Below are 17,907 nucleotides of genomic sequence, written 5' to 3' on the forward strand. Positions count from 1 at the left end.
TAGCTTTCAATTCAGAAATACTTTAACAAGGGGAGTTACAGCAGACATTTTAACACCTGCAGGCAGCCTCTAAAACTATTGCAGTTTGATGAAATGTGATTATATTTCTTGACATAAGCTTTCAAATCAGCTCTGATTTTTTTTCAGGAACAAGTCATTTTTTCTTCCTGCAGAATGACAGGTTGAAACATTCAATCTCGAGTAAATTGTTTTGTTCGGGCACTAAAAGACCCACCATCCTCTCCAGAGCCAAGGCAAAAACACAAATAGGTAGGAGCTATTATTATAGACAACGGGGCCTCTGACCGGAGCAGTACTACTCGTGATGGGTAGGGACAGAGCCCTATCTGTAAGTAAGAGGAGGCTGCGTGGAACTTGTGGAGCACCTTTAATCCTGACCCCCATTTTCAGAGGTGAGAGCGAAGCCTGACTAACTGCACCCTGGGGCACCCACCCGACTGCTCAGAAAGCATTTACCAACAATGAGGGGAGACCTAGTTGCCTCTTTTAGTCATTTACTTCAAAATATGCTCTCTGGGTGGAATAAACCCCATATTTCAGGCACTTTTCCTAATGTGACCTCCTGTAGGGACAGGTATCATAGCACTCTTCCCAGTGATCTCTATCGGCTTTGCACGGGAGCTGGGAATTCATCCGAACACCTTGCTCAGTGCCCAGGTAATGTGATAAGGAAGGAAGCAGATGGGACCTGCACGTTAGTAATTTTATCCAGAACATGCTGGAAAGAAGAAGAATATTTATGGAATTTATCTGTGCAGGGGATGCACACAGTACAGCAGAAGATAACTTTTTGTGAATTTCAATAGCTTTTTAAGTCAGGTACAGGCAATGCCTTTTCTTCATGTTTGGAACTGTTTTGCCCCAAGCAATGCAAGAATTGGAAACATGCTTTAGCCAAAGTTACTACATTTGACCTCCATGTGCACTGACATTGTTGTAAATTCAAATTATTTCACTCTAAGATCATAATTTGCTAGAACATAACTGACTTCTAATTATCATTTCTACAACCCTTTGTTTACAGATTTCACTGGTTCTTTCCTGCCATATTATATTCCACTCCTACTGCCTAATTTCAAAGCTCTTGCTGCTTTGACACAGCATACCAGTGTTAATACATAACTGATGCATTTACTAAATGGGCAGGAGGGAAAAACAGATGAGCAAGAGCAGGGTAAGCACTTGACTGTAATTATCTGTGAAAAGGCTTAGGATAGCAGTGATAATGGTAGAAATAGCTTTTACATGTCAGGCTAAATTCATCCTGTGGGTAATTCAAATCATCTTAGTGCCGTTATTTCAAAATGTGGCCTTTTTTTCTCCTTTCATCCCCCATTTCTCACTTACGAAGCAGGGTGACACAGCACATAAGGGTATCTATTATCTTCCGTTAAACTTGCAGTATTGTATCCTCATTTTTGGCTTTCTCCCCACTTTTCCCAGTGTTTTCTCATCTAGGCACAAGATTTCCCAAGGTGGGGGAATCTAACCCTGCCTGGTAGCAGGAGGTAGAGAAAGGGCAGGGACATTTGCAAGCGGTGGCCTCTGTTCAGCCAATTGTTTCCTGCACGTAGGATTTTGGAGCTTGTGGAGCTGCTCCCAGGCACGTTTCCCTCCCCGTGCACTCCAGGCCCCCTCCCCATTCCCCCATCACAAACACCAGCTCTCCTTTGTGTGAAGGCACAAGGCGCTCCCCAGGCAGGAGGCTGCAGGCAGGACCCCAGCAGCCAAGATTACATTTCTTCCACATCCCACTTTGCTGGGGGCGTGGATCAGAGGGAACGCATGCAGCATTTTCCAAAAAGAGGGAAGGGCAATGCTTTTGGCATGAAAAAAGTCAGTGATTTTGTAGAAGAATCTTTCCTGATTCTACTGCTTCTTTAATAATACTCTAATGCTTTATAATTGCAGACACTTCCATTATTTGATCTAGGGAAGAACACAGAAATGCAGATGAAAAATATGAAAAAGGTAAAACACTGAAATTCAGATGAAAAATAAAATCTGCATTTGATATAAAAAAAAAGCTTAACCAGGGAATATTGTTCCAAATATTTCAAAAGTTGGTTAGTTTTTGTAACTAAAACCTATCCTTCCCCATCATCTAGTGGTGTTATTCTTCCTTTTGGATTAAAAATATTTAAGTACGCTAGAGAGAAAAAGGAAAAAAATTGGAAAACAATATTACAGAAAGTAATTCTAATCAGAGCAAAAAGAAACACATACATCAAAGAAAATAAAGTCAAGAGAAAAGCCCTTGTGAAAACCATCTTGAGAGACAGCAGAAGCCATTTACTCCTCTGGGAGGTATGGCTTTGGCAGGATTGTTGTTGTCCTTAGGGGCTGAGAAAGGAAAACTTGCAGGGAACAGACAGCCGGCAAGAATTTTTTATTAAGCAATGAATGACAGTGTGTGTATATGTTTGCCATGCAGAGGACATGTAATCATTTTAGCATTGTGATTGAAGCCCAGCACAGACATGATAGGCACGGAGAAACCCCGGGCAGGGGTTGAACACCTCTGGCTTGGTTTCAAACTCATCTGAAAGTAACCAAAACTTCACAGTTCAAACTGCAGCGTATGGTTAAACAAGTAGACAACTCCCTCATCATTGCGGTATTAAACACCAACAAACCCCACTGGGGAAGAGCTGTTATAGATCCATTACGTTTTATTTGATGAGGTACATGGAAGTGGCATTACTGAGACCCTAGAAAGGAACTCATACCAGCAGCTTATGCACCTTGTGTGTATTTATCTACAGATACCAACTTGCCAGAGCACCTGTATAGACAAAAATATACGCCAAATAGGTCCTATCAGAGAGAATGCGATTTAAACTCCTCATGGCCAACGGCCATGCCACCACTAGCCGTGATGTCAGGAGGCTGTGTAATGATTACAGGTTTGGGCTTGATTAGAGCTTGGGTTAGGAAATCTTGAAACAAAGGGCCGTGGGAGTTTGGTCAGAGTTAGAATAAAATCATGAGTTTATAATGATGTTAAATGATTTAGTGTTACTAAAAGACTCTATTTCACTTTAGAAGTACAATGAAGCTTATGACCATTTTAGTAAATGCAGTCCCACAGAGACTCCGCCAAGGGTAAGAGTTACAGCCTCTGCGCTTTAGGGCCAAATTTGATTTAGGAATCCATTCTCCCTACCCGGATTCCCCACATGGTTTCCAAAGGTTGTTGATGGAGCAATGTTAAGCAGCTCTTCCCTTACTACCTGAACTACCTGAAGGTGTCTCTGTTTCAATGGCAAATGAAAAAACTTACTGAGGAAGCACATGGGGATCCTCTGGGATGAAAGACACCATACGCAGTGCCTGTAAGGCACCAGACACAATAGGGTATAACGCAACGTCTCCTATGCCCTGGCAGTCACATGGCACAGCCCTGGCACAGGAGCCATACCTCAATTGCCCATGAGCAGTTTATGGCTCCAGACTTGTACCCTGGCCTCACTTGCAGCATAATGTGGTCGATGATCATCGCAACAAGCATTTGACTTTTATTTAATGTAAACTGGTGTCTCAAACCTCACCAATTATATCTATACCTTGTGCACAGCTTTTGGTACAAAAATGACTAATTATTACTAATAATGTTAACCAGTACTGTTATTAGCATATAAGCTTGCAATCTTAAAAGTATTTTTTATTGTTTGCATGCTATCCTAGATAAATTTGATATCTTACAGGTGAAAAAAAAAATAAATTCCCTGCCCCAGACCTCAAAATTAAACCTGATTTTGCAACACACTAATCATGAAAGCCCTAGTATGATGAATAGTCCCACTGAAGCTATTGATGATTTTCTAGGAATAAGGCAAGAGCCAGCAAAATCAAGCTCTAACATGCACTGAAAACATCACAAAACAAGATTTTGCTTCAGCATGTATGCTAACAGAAAGCAGATTATTATCACTTTATGTGTAATACCTATGATGACTGTATACACAATGACAAATATACACAAATAATTATTACTCCTGCAAAAGCTGCATTATGGTTGGAAGGTCTCCGTACCATGTGCAGCTGGTTAAATCTGACTGGTTTAAACTGAGAACGCAGAGTTCTGCAAATAACCTTTCATGCAAGACAGTCAAGTAATTTTTTTTTAAGGCTCTGTGTCTGTCAGCTCACTACAGCCACAGCTAGTTCAAACTTTCTTTAGGATTCATTTCATGCCCTCCTTTCTGTTAATATCCCTGAGATCAATCCTTTCTCTAATGAATAGCTGACCTATTCTTCTTTGATTTGCCATTGATTTCCTCTGCTTACCTCCCAATGCTTTGCCTGTTGATTAAACGCTAGACATAAGAATGCCTCAAATTTCTGACTTCTGAGTCATCCTCTCATGACTTGAACAGCTTGAAGCCAGCTTCAGCTCCCCGAGATCATTAGTGAAAACTCCTTTTGTTTCTAGACGCTACAAACAACCCATTTCTCTCCACGCTTAGGTGCTGCTTGTGAACTAGATAATAAATAGTAGCAACAGAATTATCTCCTATCCACATTTCTAAAATTATTGTAAGAAAAGGAAATGGATACTTTTCCAAGATTGTGAAGGCAAACCCCAGCTTTCCTTTTTGCATTGGGAAATCTCTTTGTCTACACGCAATGCAGACAAGACCACGAGCAAAGACCTCTGCTTATGCAAACTTCTACTTTTGCCTGGGGTCCCCTCTGACTTTGGCACAACTCTGCATGAGATACAGGCTTACAGAAGGGGCTCTATTTTCTGAATTTTCTGAATCACGATACTGGTTTATAAGAACGCTTCCACAAATCCCCCTCTCTGGCTTCCACTTTACAGAGCAAGCTGGATGAAACTGCTTATCTGCACTGCAAGAAGGAGAGCTGGAGTTGATGCTTTGAAAACGTGCAGCGGTATTTCCTTGGAACACAGATATCTTCAGTCTCCCACACTTTGATGTCTCCTTCAAAAACAAACAGGCTAATGCTATCTCCACTTTCCTGCAGTTCTGATGTTTCTCAAAATACAGCTTGTTTTCTCTAGGGTGACACGCAAGGTCTGCCAATCCTAGGAGACCAGCTATGCAGGATAATTACTATATTTCTAATTAAAGTAATCATACCTGACATACTGTACTATATTCCATTCTGACTGTGGCTAGAGTGGGAGCATCAGCTGCACCCACACTTTTCTTACTCTCCTACTCGGGTTCTGTGGGAATGAAACACAGCCCTAAGGTGAGAGCCCTAAGGTTTCTGGTGGGAATGATGAGGACAGCAGGTTAACATGGTGTGCCACGAAGCACACCTGTCTCAACAGCCTAGATGCCATCCTTTGCTCCTGTGACAGCTAAGGACCCTGTCACAGAAAGCCGAGCTATGAGTTTCTAAGCAACTGCAACATTTTCTTTTTCAAATGAATAAAACCCAGAAGCATGCAGCAACTGTTCAGAGCTGTTTGCTAACATTTCAAGTTCTCCACTAGCTGTCAGGGCATAACAGAAAGTCCTACTGTGACCAGAGCACTGTGCTGGCTCTGCTGCAGGCTTCATGCATGGTATTGGGCAGGTTAAATAAGAACAAGTTCAACAATAGAGCCTGCACTTGGGCACCAGATTCCCTGCCCTTGCATTCCATCCTGCAATCCATGCTGGAAAGTAAGTGAGGAGATGTAGGTGATGATATTAGAAGATACTGACTCCAGCACTGGCTGGACCACTCCATGAGACAATCTAATTCACCAACACGACAGACCACTCTTCTAGCAAAAAAAGCTGGAATTTTCTGTCCCTTTAGCAAGTTTGACCAGCTTAGCAGTTTGAAGTGCTCCAGTGCTGGCACAAGGAAGGTGCTACAGCCACGAGCAAAGGGAGTGAAGGAGACAGAAGACTGAAGATGGGAAGGAGTAAAAAGGACAGTGAGACGTCTTTCTATGGGCAGAGGGGAGCCGTCATGCCAGTTTAGCTGCCTGTAAAACCACACATTAGGCACCTCAGAACAGCATTAGAAACAGCCAGCATGCTGAGAGGGTAACCCTATAAATAAGCCTCAGCTTAATGAAAGGAGAAGCCATGAAGGATTTACCCTTGGCCACTGGGGGGGTCACCTCTGTTCATCTAGGAGCCACAGCCCTGGAACTGTTCCTGAAAAGAGATGCCTACACGTTTGCTCAGATAACAAGTAAGATGCCAATATTTTCTCTCAGATGACTGTTGTGGGAAGAGAAAGCGTTGGTGATGAGATGCCCCCCGCACTCACAGAGCAGCCTCATTATTACAATCCAGCTGAGAAGAGGCAGAGGTAAGTTGTCATCCATGCAGGCAAGACTGAGATTTCATCCAGTCTTGTGTCGAACCTAAAACGCAGGAGAAAAACCTGGGAGCAAGGACGGGTGCCCTGATGCCCTGCTTCCCTCGCCCTGCCAGGTGGTCACGTCACACCAGCAAGCCAGGCTCGCTCTTGCGGTCCCTCCTGGGCAAACATCAACTCTTTTCCTGCAGAGCAGCGCAGCACTGTACGAAAGCTTTCCCACCCCGCTCCCCTTACAGCTTGCTGCCATCCCAGTTCCCACACGGGCTGCACCCTCAAATACAACCACGTGTGCGGGGCAACGCAGCAGCGGCCTACTTGTGAGGGAGAGGGAGCAACACCACAGGACTCGAGATGATGTCGGCCTTCTTTCGGAAAAGTTCTCCATTAAAAAGCTGACTATCACATAGAAGGAGGGAGGTGAGAAGGTTTGTAATTCCAAGCACACCCCCTCCCACACACGCAGGCTCCCGGAGGCCGCGGGGCCCTCGGTGTTTCCAAACCTGACCCCGACTCTTCCCGCCTTCGTACGCTTGGTGCCATTTCCCCCTCCCAGCGCTGCCCAGCCAACCTGGCCGCGGCAGAGCGACCCCGACTCAATTCTCGTGCCGTGCTGGTGACTAATTAAAACTTCACCTACGTAGACTTTATTGCTGCCAGCGTGGAGCACAGGGCACCCCGCCAAGAACCAAACCGCCCCCGAACGGGGACAAAACCCCCGCCAACCCCCACCGCAGGCAGCCCCTCGTCACCCACCCACAGGTGGGCTCCCCCGCTGGGGTCCCCCCTACGCCCACCCCGCCTATCCCGCCGCCCGCTCTTTCCCCTCAACGGCCGGGACGGTCCGCAACGACCAACCGCCCCGCTCCCCCCTCCTCCCCTCAGGCCGGCCCGCCGCCCTGCGGAGCGGATTGACGGCCACGCTGGCCAATCCGAGGCCACGCCGCTAGCCCGCCCCGCCCACTCCCTCCTCGTCTCTGCCAATCCGCTGAGGAGGAGGAGGAGGAGGCGGAGGCGCGGAGGGAGGGCGGGAGGGAGAACCCCGCGCGGGGCTGCCGCGGGTGTCGGCGTGCAGTCCCGGGACCGGGCGGGGCGGGGCGGGGCGTGTCCCGCCCCCGCCCGGCCCCGCCCCTACCGCCGGTCCTCCTCCAGGGCACCCGCGTGCGCCTGCCGCCCGCCCCGGTTCGGTTCGCTTCGCTTCGGCGGTCGCTGGATGCCGCCCCGGAGAGGACGGCGGAGCCCCGCGGCCGGGGCCACCCCACGGTAAGTGCGCGGGCGGCGGCGCCGCGCAGCCAGCGGGACTCGGGCTCCGCCGTCGGGGCAAAGCGGCGCGGGGAGCTCCCGCCGTTCCCGCGTCCCTTTGGGGCTCTTCCGAGGGAACCGGCCCGTCGCACGGCGGGCGGGAAGGGGCTGGGAAGGGTGCCTGCCGCCCGCCGAGCTGCCCGAGGCTCTCCTCTGCGTCTGCCGGTACGTTAGCGGGCACAAAAAGCAGATTTACGGCTTTAGGGGTAAAGGGAGGTCTGAGTTTCACCCGGAGCGCCGCGGCGATTTCTCGTTTCGTTACGAATTTCGCCGTCAAAGCAGCGGCGAGCGCGGGGCTGAGGCGGTGGGTGCCTCGGCGAGCTCGGAGCTGCGGGGGCAGCGGGGGTGGGCAGGCACCGGCTGGGGATGGGGCTCCGCAAGAGTTGGGGAGCCGTGGCTGCTCCTTCGTCCCTCGCCGTCGTCCTGGGCCACCCGTGGGCCTCGCCGGTGCGAGAAGATGAGGGGACGCCGCCGCTGCCAGAAGATGAGGTGATGCCGGTGCTGGAAGATGAGGCGATGACGCCGGTGCCAGAAGATGAGGTGATGCCGGGGCGCGTTCCCCACCCCAGCAGTACCACCGGCTGCGCGACGGGAGAGACCTCCGGCACGCCGCCGGGCAGCGGGCCGTGTCCCAAAGGAAGGGCTCCGTTGGGACGTAAGATGGCAGGAGGCCGGGACGCTTCCCGACAAGCGCTTGGTTGGCTGCCACCTGTCTCACAGGTGCTGAGGGAGGGTGACCGGCCGTGGCCGGGAGGTGCGGGATGGTTTTGGGGCTGCGCCGAGCACCTGGGTCTACTCCAGCGCCTGCCATCACCTCCTCGGTGGCAACCAGGGGCTGGTCTGGGTGGTCTGACAGCGGTGACAGACTCTCACCTACCGGCACGGGACGGGATGGGGAAGGAGACCAGTGTCCCGGCTGGTATATGGGCACGGGAGAAGGGGTGGGTGTCGAAAAGGAAAAAGTCTCCGTACTTCGTTGTTTTTTTTCCACCTCTTGAATTCCTTCTCGGTAACGATTTACAGGGAGAGGCTCTGGGTGTCCTGTGCTGAGAAATTGTCATCCTCTGCGTCAAGAGATGATTCTCCTGCTGCTCTGCAGTGACAGGCTCTCAGGTTAACTCGCCAGTGACATTTAAAACGCACATCTGTTTTTTCCACCACACCAGGAAACTGTAATGTGCTGTCTGAACCTTGTCCCTTCTTCAGAGAACTGCCCAGGCCCTGACAATAAATACTTCAAAAGCATAGGGCACTTTCCCAGAGAAAATAATGAGGATGTATTCCTAGCACTGATGATCTCTGGAGTAATGTTTTAAAAAAAAAGGCAAAAAGCAAAACAACTTTTTGGATGTTGGTTTCCCATTCATTTGTTTAGCTTTTATCTTTTTTTTCTCTTCTTTTTTTTTTATTTTTTATTTTGTTCCTGGAAGACTTGGAATGACAACAGATGCCTTGGCCTCACTCTGCTCTGTTGTTTATTCCTCCCATTTAATTGTTGTGCACTCTTAATCAAAGTGTTCTGTTTTCAACACTGGCAGTGTTGAGAGTCTGTGTAGTAGCCAGTGTTTTGGCTTCAAATAAGGAATGCCAAATCGGAAGACAATGGAATCCAAAAGGGGGGGGTGGGAAGGTTTTCTTGCAGAGATCACCTTAGGAAAAAAAGAAAGGGGGGGGGACGGGACAACAAAAGAAGGGTAAGATAAGTATAAGCAAAAATAAGTCTACAGAATGCTGTTGAAGAACATGAGTTGCAGTGATTCTTTTCCGTGGCTTACCAAAAAATACTGTCTGTGGTCTTTGGACGGGTTTTTTTCCCTAGGGATTTTTGTTGTTCTTAACTAGATTTTTATATGAACATGATAAACTGGGGTGAACACCAGTGACAAATAAATTTGTGTCACCTTTTTTTCCTGAAACAAAAAAATCCTAAAACAAACAAAAAAATTTGTACTTACATGTGTTTTTCTGATTTAAGTCTTTTTTGATAGAGGAAGTTTTTTTGATAGCAGGTAAGGGCCATGCCATTTTTTGTTTTTTTTTTGTTTTGTTTCACTTTTTTTTTAAAAGCGAAGCCGATAGTGCTGTAAACCCTTTCCTGTTCCCAACACTGCAGGTAAAAAGTGTATGAATGCAGTGGTTAACTCTGTATCACTTAGCTTTTGTAGTAAAGTCGTTGCCCTACTGTTCGTCCAAGACAATGTAAATTACTTGCATGCTTACTGTGCTCCAGGGTTACACGGCTTTTCTTGCAGAAAGTCCTGTGCTACTGCAGTGCTCCTTGATTATCTTGGTGCTGTTTAGCAGTGGTACCTTAATTCATAGTGTGTGGTTAGTAACTGAGCATGGGTAAATGGTGGTCTCAGCCCAAAACAAGTCTCCTGACAAGGAGCAGCTGCTCCTTGGAGAATCGCAGGAGGAAGTAATTTGCTTCTTGTTAAACCATTTTTTATGCTTGGCTTTTTCTTTTTTTTTGCTTTATTTCCTCTTTTTTTGCAAAATTCAGCATCACCTCAAAAGTGCAGCACTCTCTGTAAAGCTGTTTTTTTGTTCTGTTTGTTTCGTGGGCCATCTTTTCCTGTTTCCCTGTTGCTTTTGCTGAAGTTGATGTCTGGCAGTACTGTGTGCAGTCTCTGAAGCTGCATCTAATCATGAAGACCCTGCTGTTTGCATTAATTTTGTCAAGGTATTGGCAGATTGGTGTTTTCGCACTTGTAATAGAGGCAAGCTGTGGTCCAGGCAGAGTTTTATCTGTTCTTTCTGGAAGTCCATCCACTTTACATAAATCAATATTCCTCTCTGCTCTGAATATGTTCCAGGCTAGCTGTAAACTTAAGGGGGAAAACATTAGAAGCAAACTGATGCAGAAGCTGCATAGTTGGTCTGAGTATTTAGATGATGATTCAAATGCCATGAGATCAGCAGTGGACTTTCTCCTTCCTCTGGGGAAGTAAGCCAGGTTTTTTTTACCTGGTTATTACTGGTAGCAAAGCTATTCCTGCTCAGAAGAGTTCTTTACGTGATATATTGGTAAAAGCATGTTGTTATTTGTCCTGCAACTCCAGGTATTGCTTGTAAAGTTACAATGATGCTTTGTGTGTTTTTTGTTTGTTTGTTTAAATAAAGATTTCATAGTCTGCTTACTTCTAGAACTGTTGCAAGATTTTGGTGAGAATAGAAAATGAAGGAAGAGTTTATTCACGCTTTTTTGGAGAGCTCTGCAAAATATTTCAGAAGGCATGGTGATCTGTTCCAATTCTGTCCAGCCCAGCTCAAATATAAAAATACCATCACCATGGAATAACTTCTGCAAAGACAGTCTTGTAGTAGAGTGTCTCTCAGCCGTTGTGCTTAAGGCAAGAGTATAATAGATCTGCTTGGGAGAAATCCTGTTTATAGGCTTGGTAGATTTAAAAAAAGGAATGTGTTTCCAGTTGGAGAATTAACCGATAGGCTTTTGGGTCATGAGACCTCACACATTTGCAATTTGCACGCTATAGAAAGATGCTTCTCTCCTGAGTTGCTAGTAGAGAGACCAGGTCTTGCTGCTGCTCTCCCTGCACTTGCTAAGCTTCCTGACAGTTAGTGGCTGGGAAGGAAGCCTCACTTTCCCTTATTTTAAAGACCTTGCTGCAGCTCTCTGTCTGTACTTTCCCATAGATACAAAAGATGAACAGTCTGTAGTAAAGATTGCACTACTTGGCAGAAGTGCGAGCGCTGGAGCACCAAACTGAAGTCAATCTTCCGTTGCTGTCCTTCACACTGAGGTACCAGACTGTGGCATTTTCTTTACTGCACTCCTGGCTCTGCATATGTATGCCCATGAATAAGCTTTCTGTAAGGGTCCATCTCGAAAGAGATGTGTCCATGTGTTTGAGTGGAGGCAAGCTTGCTGTTGTTGAATGGCTATTCAAGCAATTCACTTCCCTTAACCTTTTGGAGATCTCGCGCAATGCTGTCTTGGTCATCCAGCTGAGAAAGCAGAGCTTTGCACTTCTGAGCAGGCTTTGTTTGCAGCTGCTTTATGCGAGATGTAATGGACGCTGAGGCTGGCTCACGCCTTGTCCCATGTTTTGCTGGTTCTTTCTTATGCTTCTGTATTTACCTAGGCCAATTGATACCTTCAGTTGCTACTTGTTCATAAACTTCAGTTAATGTGCTTGATTTATGAAGTATGAGGAAGCTCTATAAGCAATTGGTAATCAATAAACAAGTCCATTAATAGATTATACAGAAGTAAAAAAATTCACTGTAATGAGAAACTTCATGTTGGTAGTCAGACTGATAGGGTACGTGCTACTACTTTTACCAATCAATGAAAAGGCAGAATCAGTTGATCCATTGCTCTTCCCACGTTGGCAAGAGAATGTTTGTCCCTGCCAGGAAATAGGCATGCTGGAAAGGAATTGCATGCTCTTGCAGCAGACTTTACTGTTTAGGTGTTGTTTAAAGCATGTACATTGCTAAGTTTTGCATATGCTTCTGATAAAATATATATTTTGAAAGGCTGCATGTTTTTGTGTACAAAAATTCAAAGGCATTTTCCATCACTTGGAAGTGATGGAAAAACGTTGTCCCTGCGAGATCCTAATTTGACCCTTTTTGCCTGGAGCTTTTAATACTCACTATCCGTTTCCCCCCAAAAGGCTCCTGAACTCAGTTTTGGTTTCAGGGAAAGGTTAAGCCCAGGTGATTAATGCTGGGCTGTCCTCACAGGGAGCAAACTGCTGAGGAGCTTTTTTCATCCCATGGGAGAGCTGGATGGAAGCGTGGGAGCCACCCTGCATGGTCCTGCCACCGCTGCCCTGCTGTTGTGCTTCCATGCGCTGTAGGAGCACCTACTTTGGAGCTCTGTCCTCAGCTAAGCTTTTTTCCTCTCCTTGAGGACTAGTTCGCAGCAGTAAGGTCAGGTGCATGCCCAAAAACCTGAGTCACTTTTGCTTGGCTACCAGAGAACGCGGCCATCCCTGGGTAGGAGAGTTGTCCCCCACCTTTGAGCTTAAGGACTAGGGCAGCCTACAGACAGAGTAGCATAGCAGCATGGTCCCAGGTTAGGAATGGGTTTTCCTTGGAATTTTGGGAGATCCCTTCTTCCTAAGCACACTGGCCATGTTGTGGGGGGTGTAGAGTAGAAGAGTTACAAACTCAAGAGTGCGTTTCATGTTCTAGCACTCACTCATGCTGCTCGACACGAGGCAGGAAAACTTCGTAGCACAAAGGTAGAGTGTGGGCAGTCATGCCTAACTAAGAGCTGTGTCTAATCCCACGATGAAGACTAACGAGAAAGCATTTTCTTAAAGCTCGGTGTCACCTGGGAGTGCTGCTTGTACAGGAAGAAAGGAAAAGGGATGTTGGTTGGTATCCAAGACCAATGTTCAGCAATTTCCCCATCTGTCTGTCCCAAAAGGTACAGGGTGATGGCTAAGTCTGCTAGGGTTCCACAGCCCTGGAGTTTTTGGATGCATCTCCCATTGTACCTTTTGAAAATCCCAAAGGGAAGTTGGAAGCCAGGCCCACATCCCATCCCTGTGAGAGGACTGCACTTGGATCTAACAGGTGTTGCTAGCAGATGCAGAAGGTCTGCTGCAATTGCATCTCCTGCATCTGTGGACTGAAAGCAAATTGTCTTTGCTGCCAGTGTTGCATCTGTCCTGCAGCCAAGCTGCGTCAGTTCTGGGGGGCTTCCTACTAACTAGTTCACAGTGTTTGAAGGCAGCTGTGTATTCTATCCCAAAAGCAGCTGTATGGACATCAAATTCAGCAGCTTACCTCCTTGTGGCATCCTTGCCCTTGGATGTGTCATGCTAGTCCTGGAGTGATGCTGAGGCAGCTACGTTTGAGAAGTCAACATGCTTTGGGGAATTTGCCGCAGGACGTGACCTAGTTGTCCTGGCTGTTGGTTGCAGGTGGCACTTTTCATCTGCAGCCGTGACATAAAGCTATTTAGCTTCAGTCTTGTTTTCTGCCCTGACAAGCAACTTTTTTTCCCTCCCTCCTGATTGATGCATCTTTCCAGAGAAATCCCCATCTTGGGGGACAGTCAAAGGAGGTAGGTGGGGTCTTAAAGTTGCTGGGAAAGGCTAATATATGCCATCATTACACCTTTTACTTGCTCAGGCTCTTTATTACTCTGTTTTGCAGACAGTACTGGTGCCCTAGAGTATGCCTCTGAGGGGACAAAATACCTGGAAGGTGAGAGGGGTTCTCAGTTTTAAGGCCGTGTTTCATCATGAGTATGAGGCAGCCCAAGTGTGGGTTGCTGCCAAAGGCAGGTTTTTTTCCAGGCGGTTGTCTGTCTGTCTGTCTTGCTGCAGGACTGCCTTGATTAAAGCTTCTTAAGCTGATGGTGAAACTGCAGCCTAAGAGTCTAGTTGTCTTAGAGGCCCAAGACATCTCTGGATGATGTCTGGAAAATGCTGAGAACAGTCTTGATGTTTCTGGACAGTTTTTGATGGGACTCTGTAGGGCCACTCTGGTAAGGTTTCATCAGGAAGGTGCTCAATGCTCATTTTCTGTCAGCTCTGGCAAAACCAGCTTTCCTAAGATGTTTTGCTGTAATAAACCTTGCAAAGCATCTTTCCAGGTGTTTTTGAGAGAAGCACAGAATTAGCTGTGCTTTCTCCTCCGTAGAGGAGGACTTGTTCTGTTTTGCTGCTTTGAGTTGGTAGGCGATTGCTCATTCATCTCTTTGCTTTATCCCCTTGAGATGCGGTTGTGGCAGTACTTAGAGGCTGAAGTCGGGATTAGCACCCAATTCACTGTGGTCCCACGAGCTGATGTGTAAAATACACATTAGAAGGCTACGTAAACCCACGTGCTGTTTGGATGCAACCTGGCTGGCCGTGGCGTGGCCCCAAATTCAGTGGTGGCAGGTCATCCTTGTGCCGTTGTGTATACGGGCAGTGTGAGGTGGTTTAGCTAGCCGTCCTGCTGATATCTGAAGCGAACAGTGTCCTTCCTCTTCCTCCTCTTCCTCCTCCCTTGGATGGCTCTGCTGCTCTTACACCTCTCGACGGGGCAAGCCTCAGCCATTCCTGCTTTGACCCAGCAAGTTCTGATGTTCTGGTCTGGTGCTGGGAGGCAGCTCGAGGGGCTGTGGAGAAAGAAGGGAAAGGTCAGAGTTTTTCTTAATGAGTTTTTATGGCCATGTTTGAGCTGTTTAATCAGAGGAGTCTTGAAATTAATGACTGGTGTGTTTTCCAAAGCTCCGCTGCACGTGTATTTAGGTAAAATAAACAGCGCTAAATAAGCTGTGCCACTGCTCTGGGCACTAATAAGCCTCCTGGCTGATACCAGAAGAATACAAATAAATAGCGCCTTTGGCTGTTTCATTGATAGACTGCCGGGCTTTTGACAAAGCAATTACATCTCAAAATGCACTTCTCCTGGAGCTAAAACATGAAGTGATGTTATTTAAAAAAAAAAAAAAAAAAAAAAGAAAAGAAAACCAAAAGCCCAACAAAAACAACCTGTCGGGTGTCCCAGAGGCCGATGATTGACTTCAGCTTTTATTAATTCATCTGCAGTGCATTTGCTGGAGCTTTTAGGGTTTAATTGAGGTTAAGAGGTTGGAATCTGTGGTAAACAAAAGAATGGCATATGGGCAGTCTGAAATTGTGTATGTTTAAGTAAGAGCATTCCTTCTGGCCACTTGTTTTCATTGGGCAGTTACTCTTGGCTCACAACTTTTTTTTTTAAAAAAGGTGTAAACATGCAATGCTAGCAAGTTAATGATTCATTATGTTTTATCACATCCTAACATACCTCTAAAGAAGAGAAGGCTGAGCTGGGCTTGTGTTTGACCTCCCCCTTCAGATTAAGGACGTTGCTGCTTTAACCTCTTACCTGCTGTGGTAGGGTCCACAAGCTCATTTGTTTTAAACGTAAGAAGAAAAACACCTTCTCCCCCTCCTTTCTCACTTCTTTTCTCGCTTCCAGGGTCCATAGTTGTTCTCTTAAAAAGTCAAATGGACAAAGCAGATGTGAGACCAGAGGAAAAGCTTTCCAGAAGCTTTGTTTTATAGAGGCTATGGGGAAGTAGGATTCAGTTTCTTCAGTTATCCACAGAACATTATGTGCACGTGTTGTTCATGGTCACTTCTTTGTCCTATTTTCAGTTCTTTTATGAGCTGCATGAACATCTTCACTGGACGTGATCTCCCCTTGTGAGTGGGAATGTTTTGGTGCAGCGGTTTGACAATTAAGACAAACCTCCTTATGTTAGAAAGCTTGAGCTCATACTCCGAGGTCTTTATGCTGTTGATAAAGTTTATGGCGCATATGACATCAGCTGGCAATAATACTGGTGACCTGTTGCCCTCAAGTCATTTTGTAGACATCTGTAATTTATATGCAGCTGTTAGTAGTGTGTAGCCTGGAGCCTGAGAGCTCATCAGTATAATTATATCGATAAGAGAGGATAAATCAGTTTTTCTCTTAATATTTCATTTAATAGAAGCTCTCACCTGTCCCAGGAAGTCAGATTTTTTTTTTCTGCTTGCTTATAACTTAGAGCAATCTCCTTCTTAAAACTCCTAGTTCTCATTTAATTAAATTATGATTTTGAAAAAAAGTAATAGTAATAGCCTTTAATAACTCCCTCCTTTCATTAGCACCTTAAATGCAATTTTTGTGTACTTCTGTCTCATAAGAGATGCTCTACATAAAGAACTTGTATCAAAACATGCTTTATTAAGAAGCATTGTCTATGCCAGCCCAGGGAAGGAGGTGCATGGAATAGTTTTTGTACTTGCAAAAGGACACTTATAGATCTTTTTCTTGTATTTGATTTAAAAAAAATAAAAATGTTTGAGCATGGAATTGAAGGGAGAGGGGAAAATCCAAGTTCTTTTTTTCTGTACTGTACTTTGTTTTCCCGTGACGGTTTGCTTTTCCTGCCTCCCACACAAGAGTTTGATTCTGCCATATTTTTATCCTGAAACAGGACAAGCATGATTTTAAATACCAAATGCTTTTAAAACTTCAATGTAATGCACACATGCAGGTACATATATATGTATCTATGTCATGTGTTAGCATAATATGGCCTGCTTCCTTGCTGCTTATGATCCGTCGTCCTTGAATCCATTTTGGAGGGTGAAGGAAAAGCCCGTGCATCCCTTCGGAAGGTGGGCTGTGCCGTGGGTGGTGGGAGAGGGTAGTGCTGCCCTTGCTGGGGTACGTGCCCGTCCCCAGGGACATGGATGGAGCGGATCCCATAACCAGTTGGAATCTTGCTGGTTCAGGTCTCTGCTGGCGTTCATCCCTAACCCACCCTGGAGGAGCGTCTCCCCTTCCTGCTGGATTTGTCAGGTGCCACAGGGTGCTTCCTCGCCCTGGAAAGCATCAGAGCGGAGAGGGTGTAAATGAAATGTCCCGAGTTGCTGAGGAAACTGTGTCTAACCTATCTATAACCTGAAGACGATGTTAGCTACTGTACTTTTGAGTGTGAACTGAATTTCCATCTCTTATTTCTGTTACCGTAACTTCAGCTCTAAGATGCTCGTGCAGCTTGGGCTCAGCCCTCGGGAGGAGGCTGGCAGTGCTCCTCTTACAAAAAGTGTGATACAGCAGCTCAGCTTTCTGAGTTTATGTGTTTCCAGCTCCTCCTTTGAGTTGAGGTGTAGGGGATTTGGGGCAGAGGTTTCCCAGGGTCTAGGGCTGGGATGAGGGGGAAGACAGCTCAGAGGAAGCCCTCTGCACTGACACACGCCTGCTGGTGGCTCATGGAGATCTCCACTTCGGGCGAGAGCGAGGTACCAGGTTGAAGGACGGGGCGCTCCCCCCCTGTCTTGTGGACATTTTCGGGAAGCGGTCCGTGGTGTCATCTGCCTTATCACTTACATACGTCTCAACCTTGAGTGCGGTTTGTTATTCTGGAGACACCCGATTGCTTTGTGGCACTCTCCTGGGACTCACAAGCTATCTCAAGGTCAACTGTGCTGTGATGCTGGTGGAAACATTGACCATAGCACTGTAAAATGGATGAGTGGTTTGTTGGGTGTTTTTTTGTTTGTTTGGGTGTTTTTTTTTTAAACAGCAAGGAGGAAAACATCCCGTCAAACGCGGGGTGCTCCCAGCGCCGGCAGGAGCGTGGCACTGATGCTCTCACCTTCTCGACAGGTGCGTGGGATGAAGAGAGCCTGACGCCTGCCCGGAGAGGAGACCCCGGACCCTGTGGAGCTGCCCACCATGAGCAGGGCTCTGCTGACGGGCAGGATGCAGCCGGAGAATCGGAGCGTCTGCGTCTTTCTGCCCACCCGGGAGCAGCTCAGCCTCGTCGTTGGGGTGAGT

General features: G+C 46.6%; 1 protein-coding gene across 4 annotated transcripts in view; it reads left to right on the forward strand.

The window, feature by feature from the left end:
* The first annotated feature begins 7,368 nt into the window (after positions 1-7,368).
* The window catches only part of FRMD1 (FERM domain containing 1), a 45,449-nt gene continuing 34,910 nt past the window's right edge, over positions 7,369-17,907 (forward strand). For 2 of the 4 annotated variants that reach the window (XM_075043350.1, XM_075043354.1), the window contains exons 1-2: positions 7,369-7,578; positions 17,737-17,901. In XM_075043350.1, coding sequence (XP_074899451.1) covers positions 17,806-17,901 — 96 coding nt within the window. In that variant the 5' untranslated portion in view covers positions 7,369-7,578; positions 17,737-17,805. Of the gene's footprint in view, positions 7,579-11,106; positions 11,382-13,765; positions 13,807-17,736; positions 17,902-17,907 lie in introns of those variants that run through there. The other 2 variants (XM_075043352.1, XM_075043353.1) reach the window with 2 other exon arrangements.

The sequence above is a fragment of the Buteo buteo genome, chromosome 12 (genome assembly GCF_964188355.1).
Source record: "Buteo buteo chromosome 12, bButBut1.hap1.1, whole genome shotgun sequence".
In the NCBI taxonomy this organism is placed as follows: domain Eukaryota; kingdom Metazoa; phylum Chordata; class Aves; order Accipitriformes; family Accipitridae; genus Buteo; species Buteo buteo.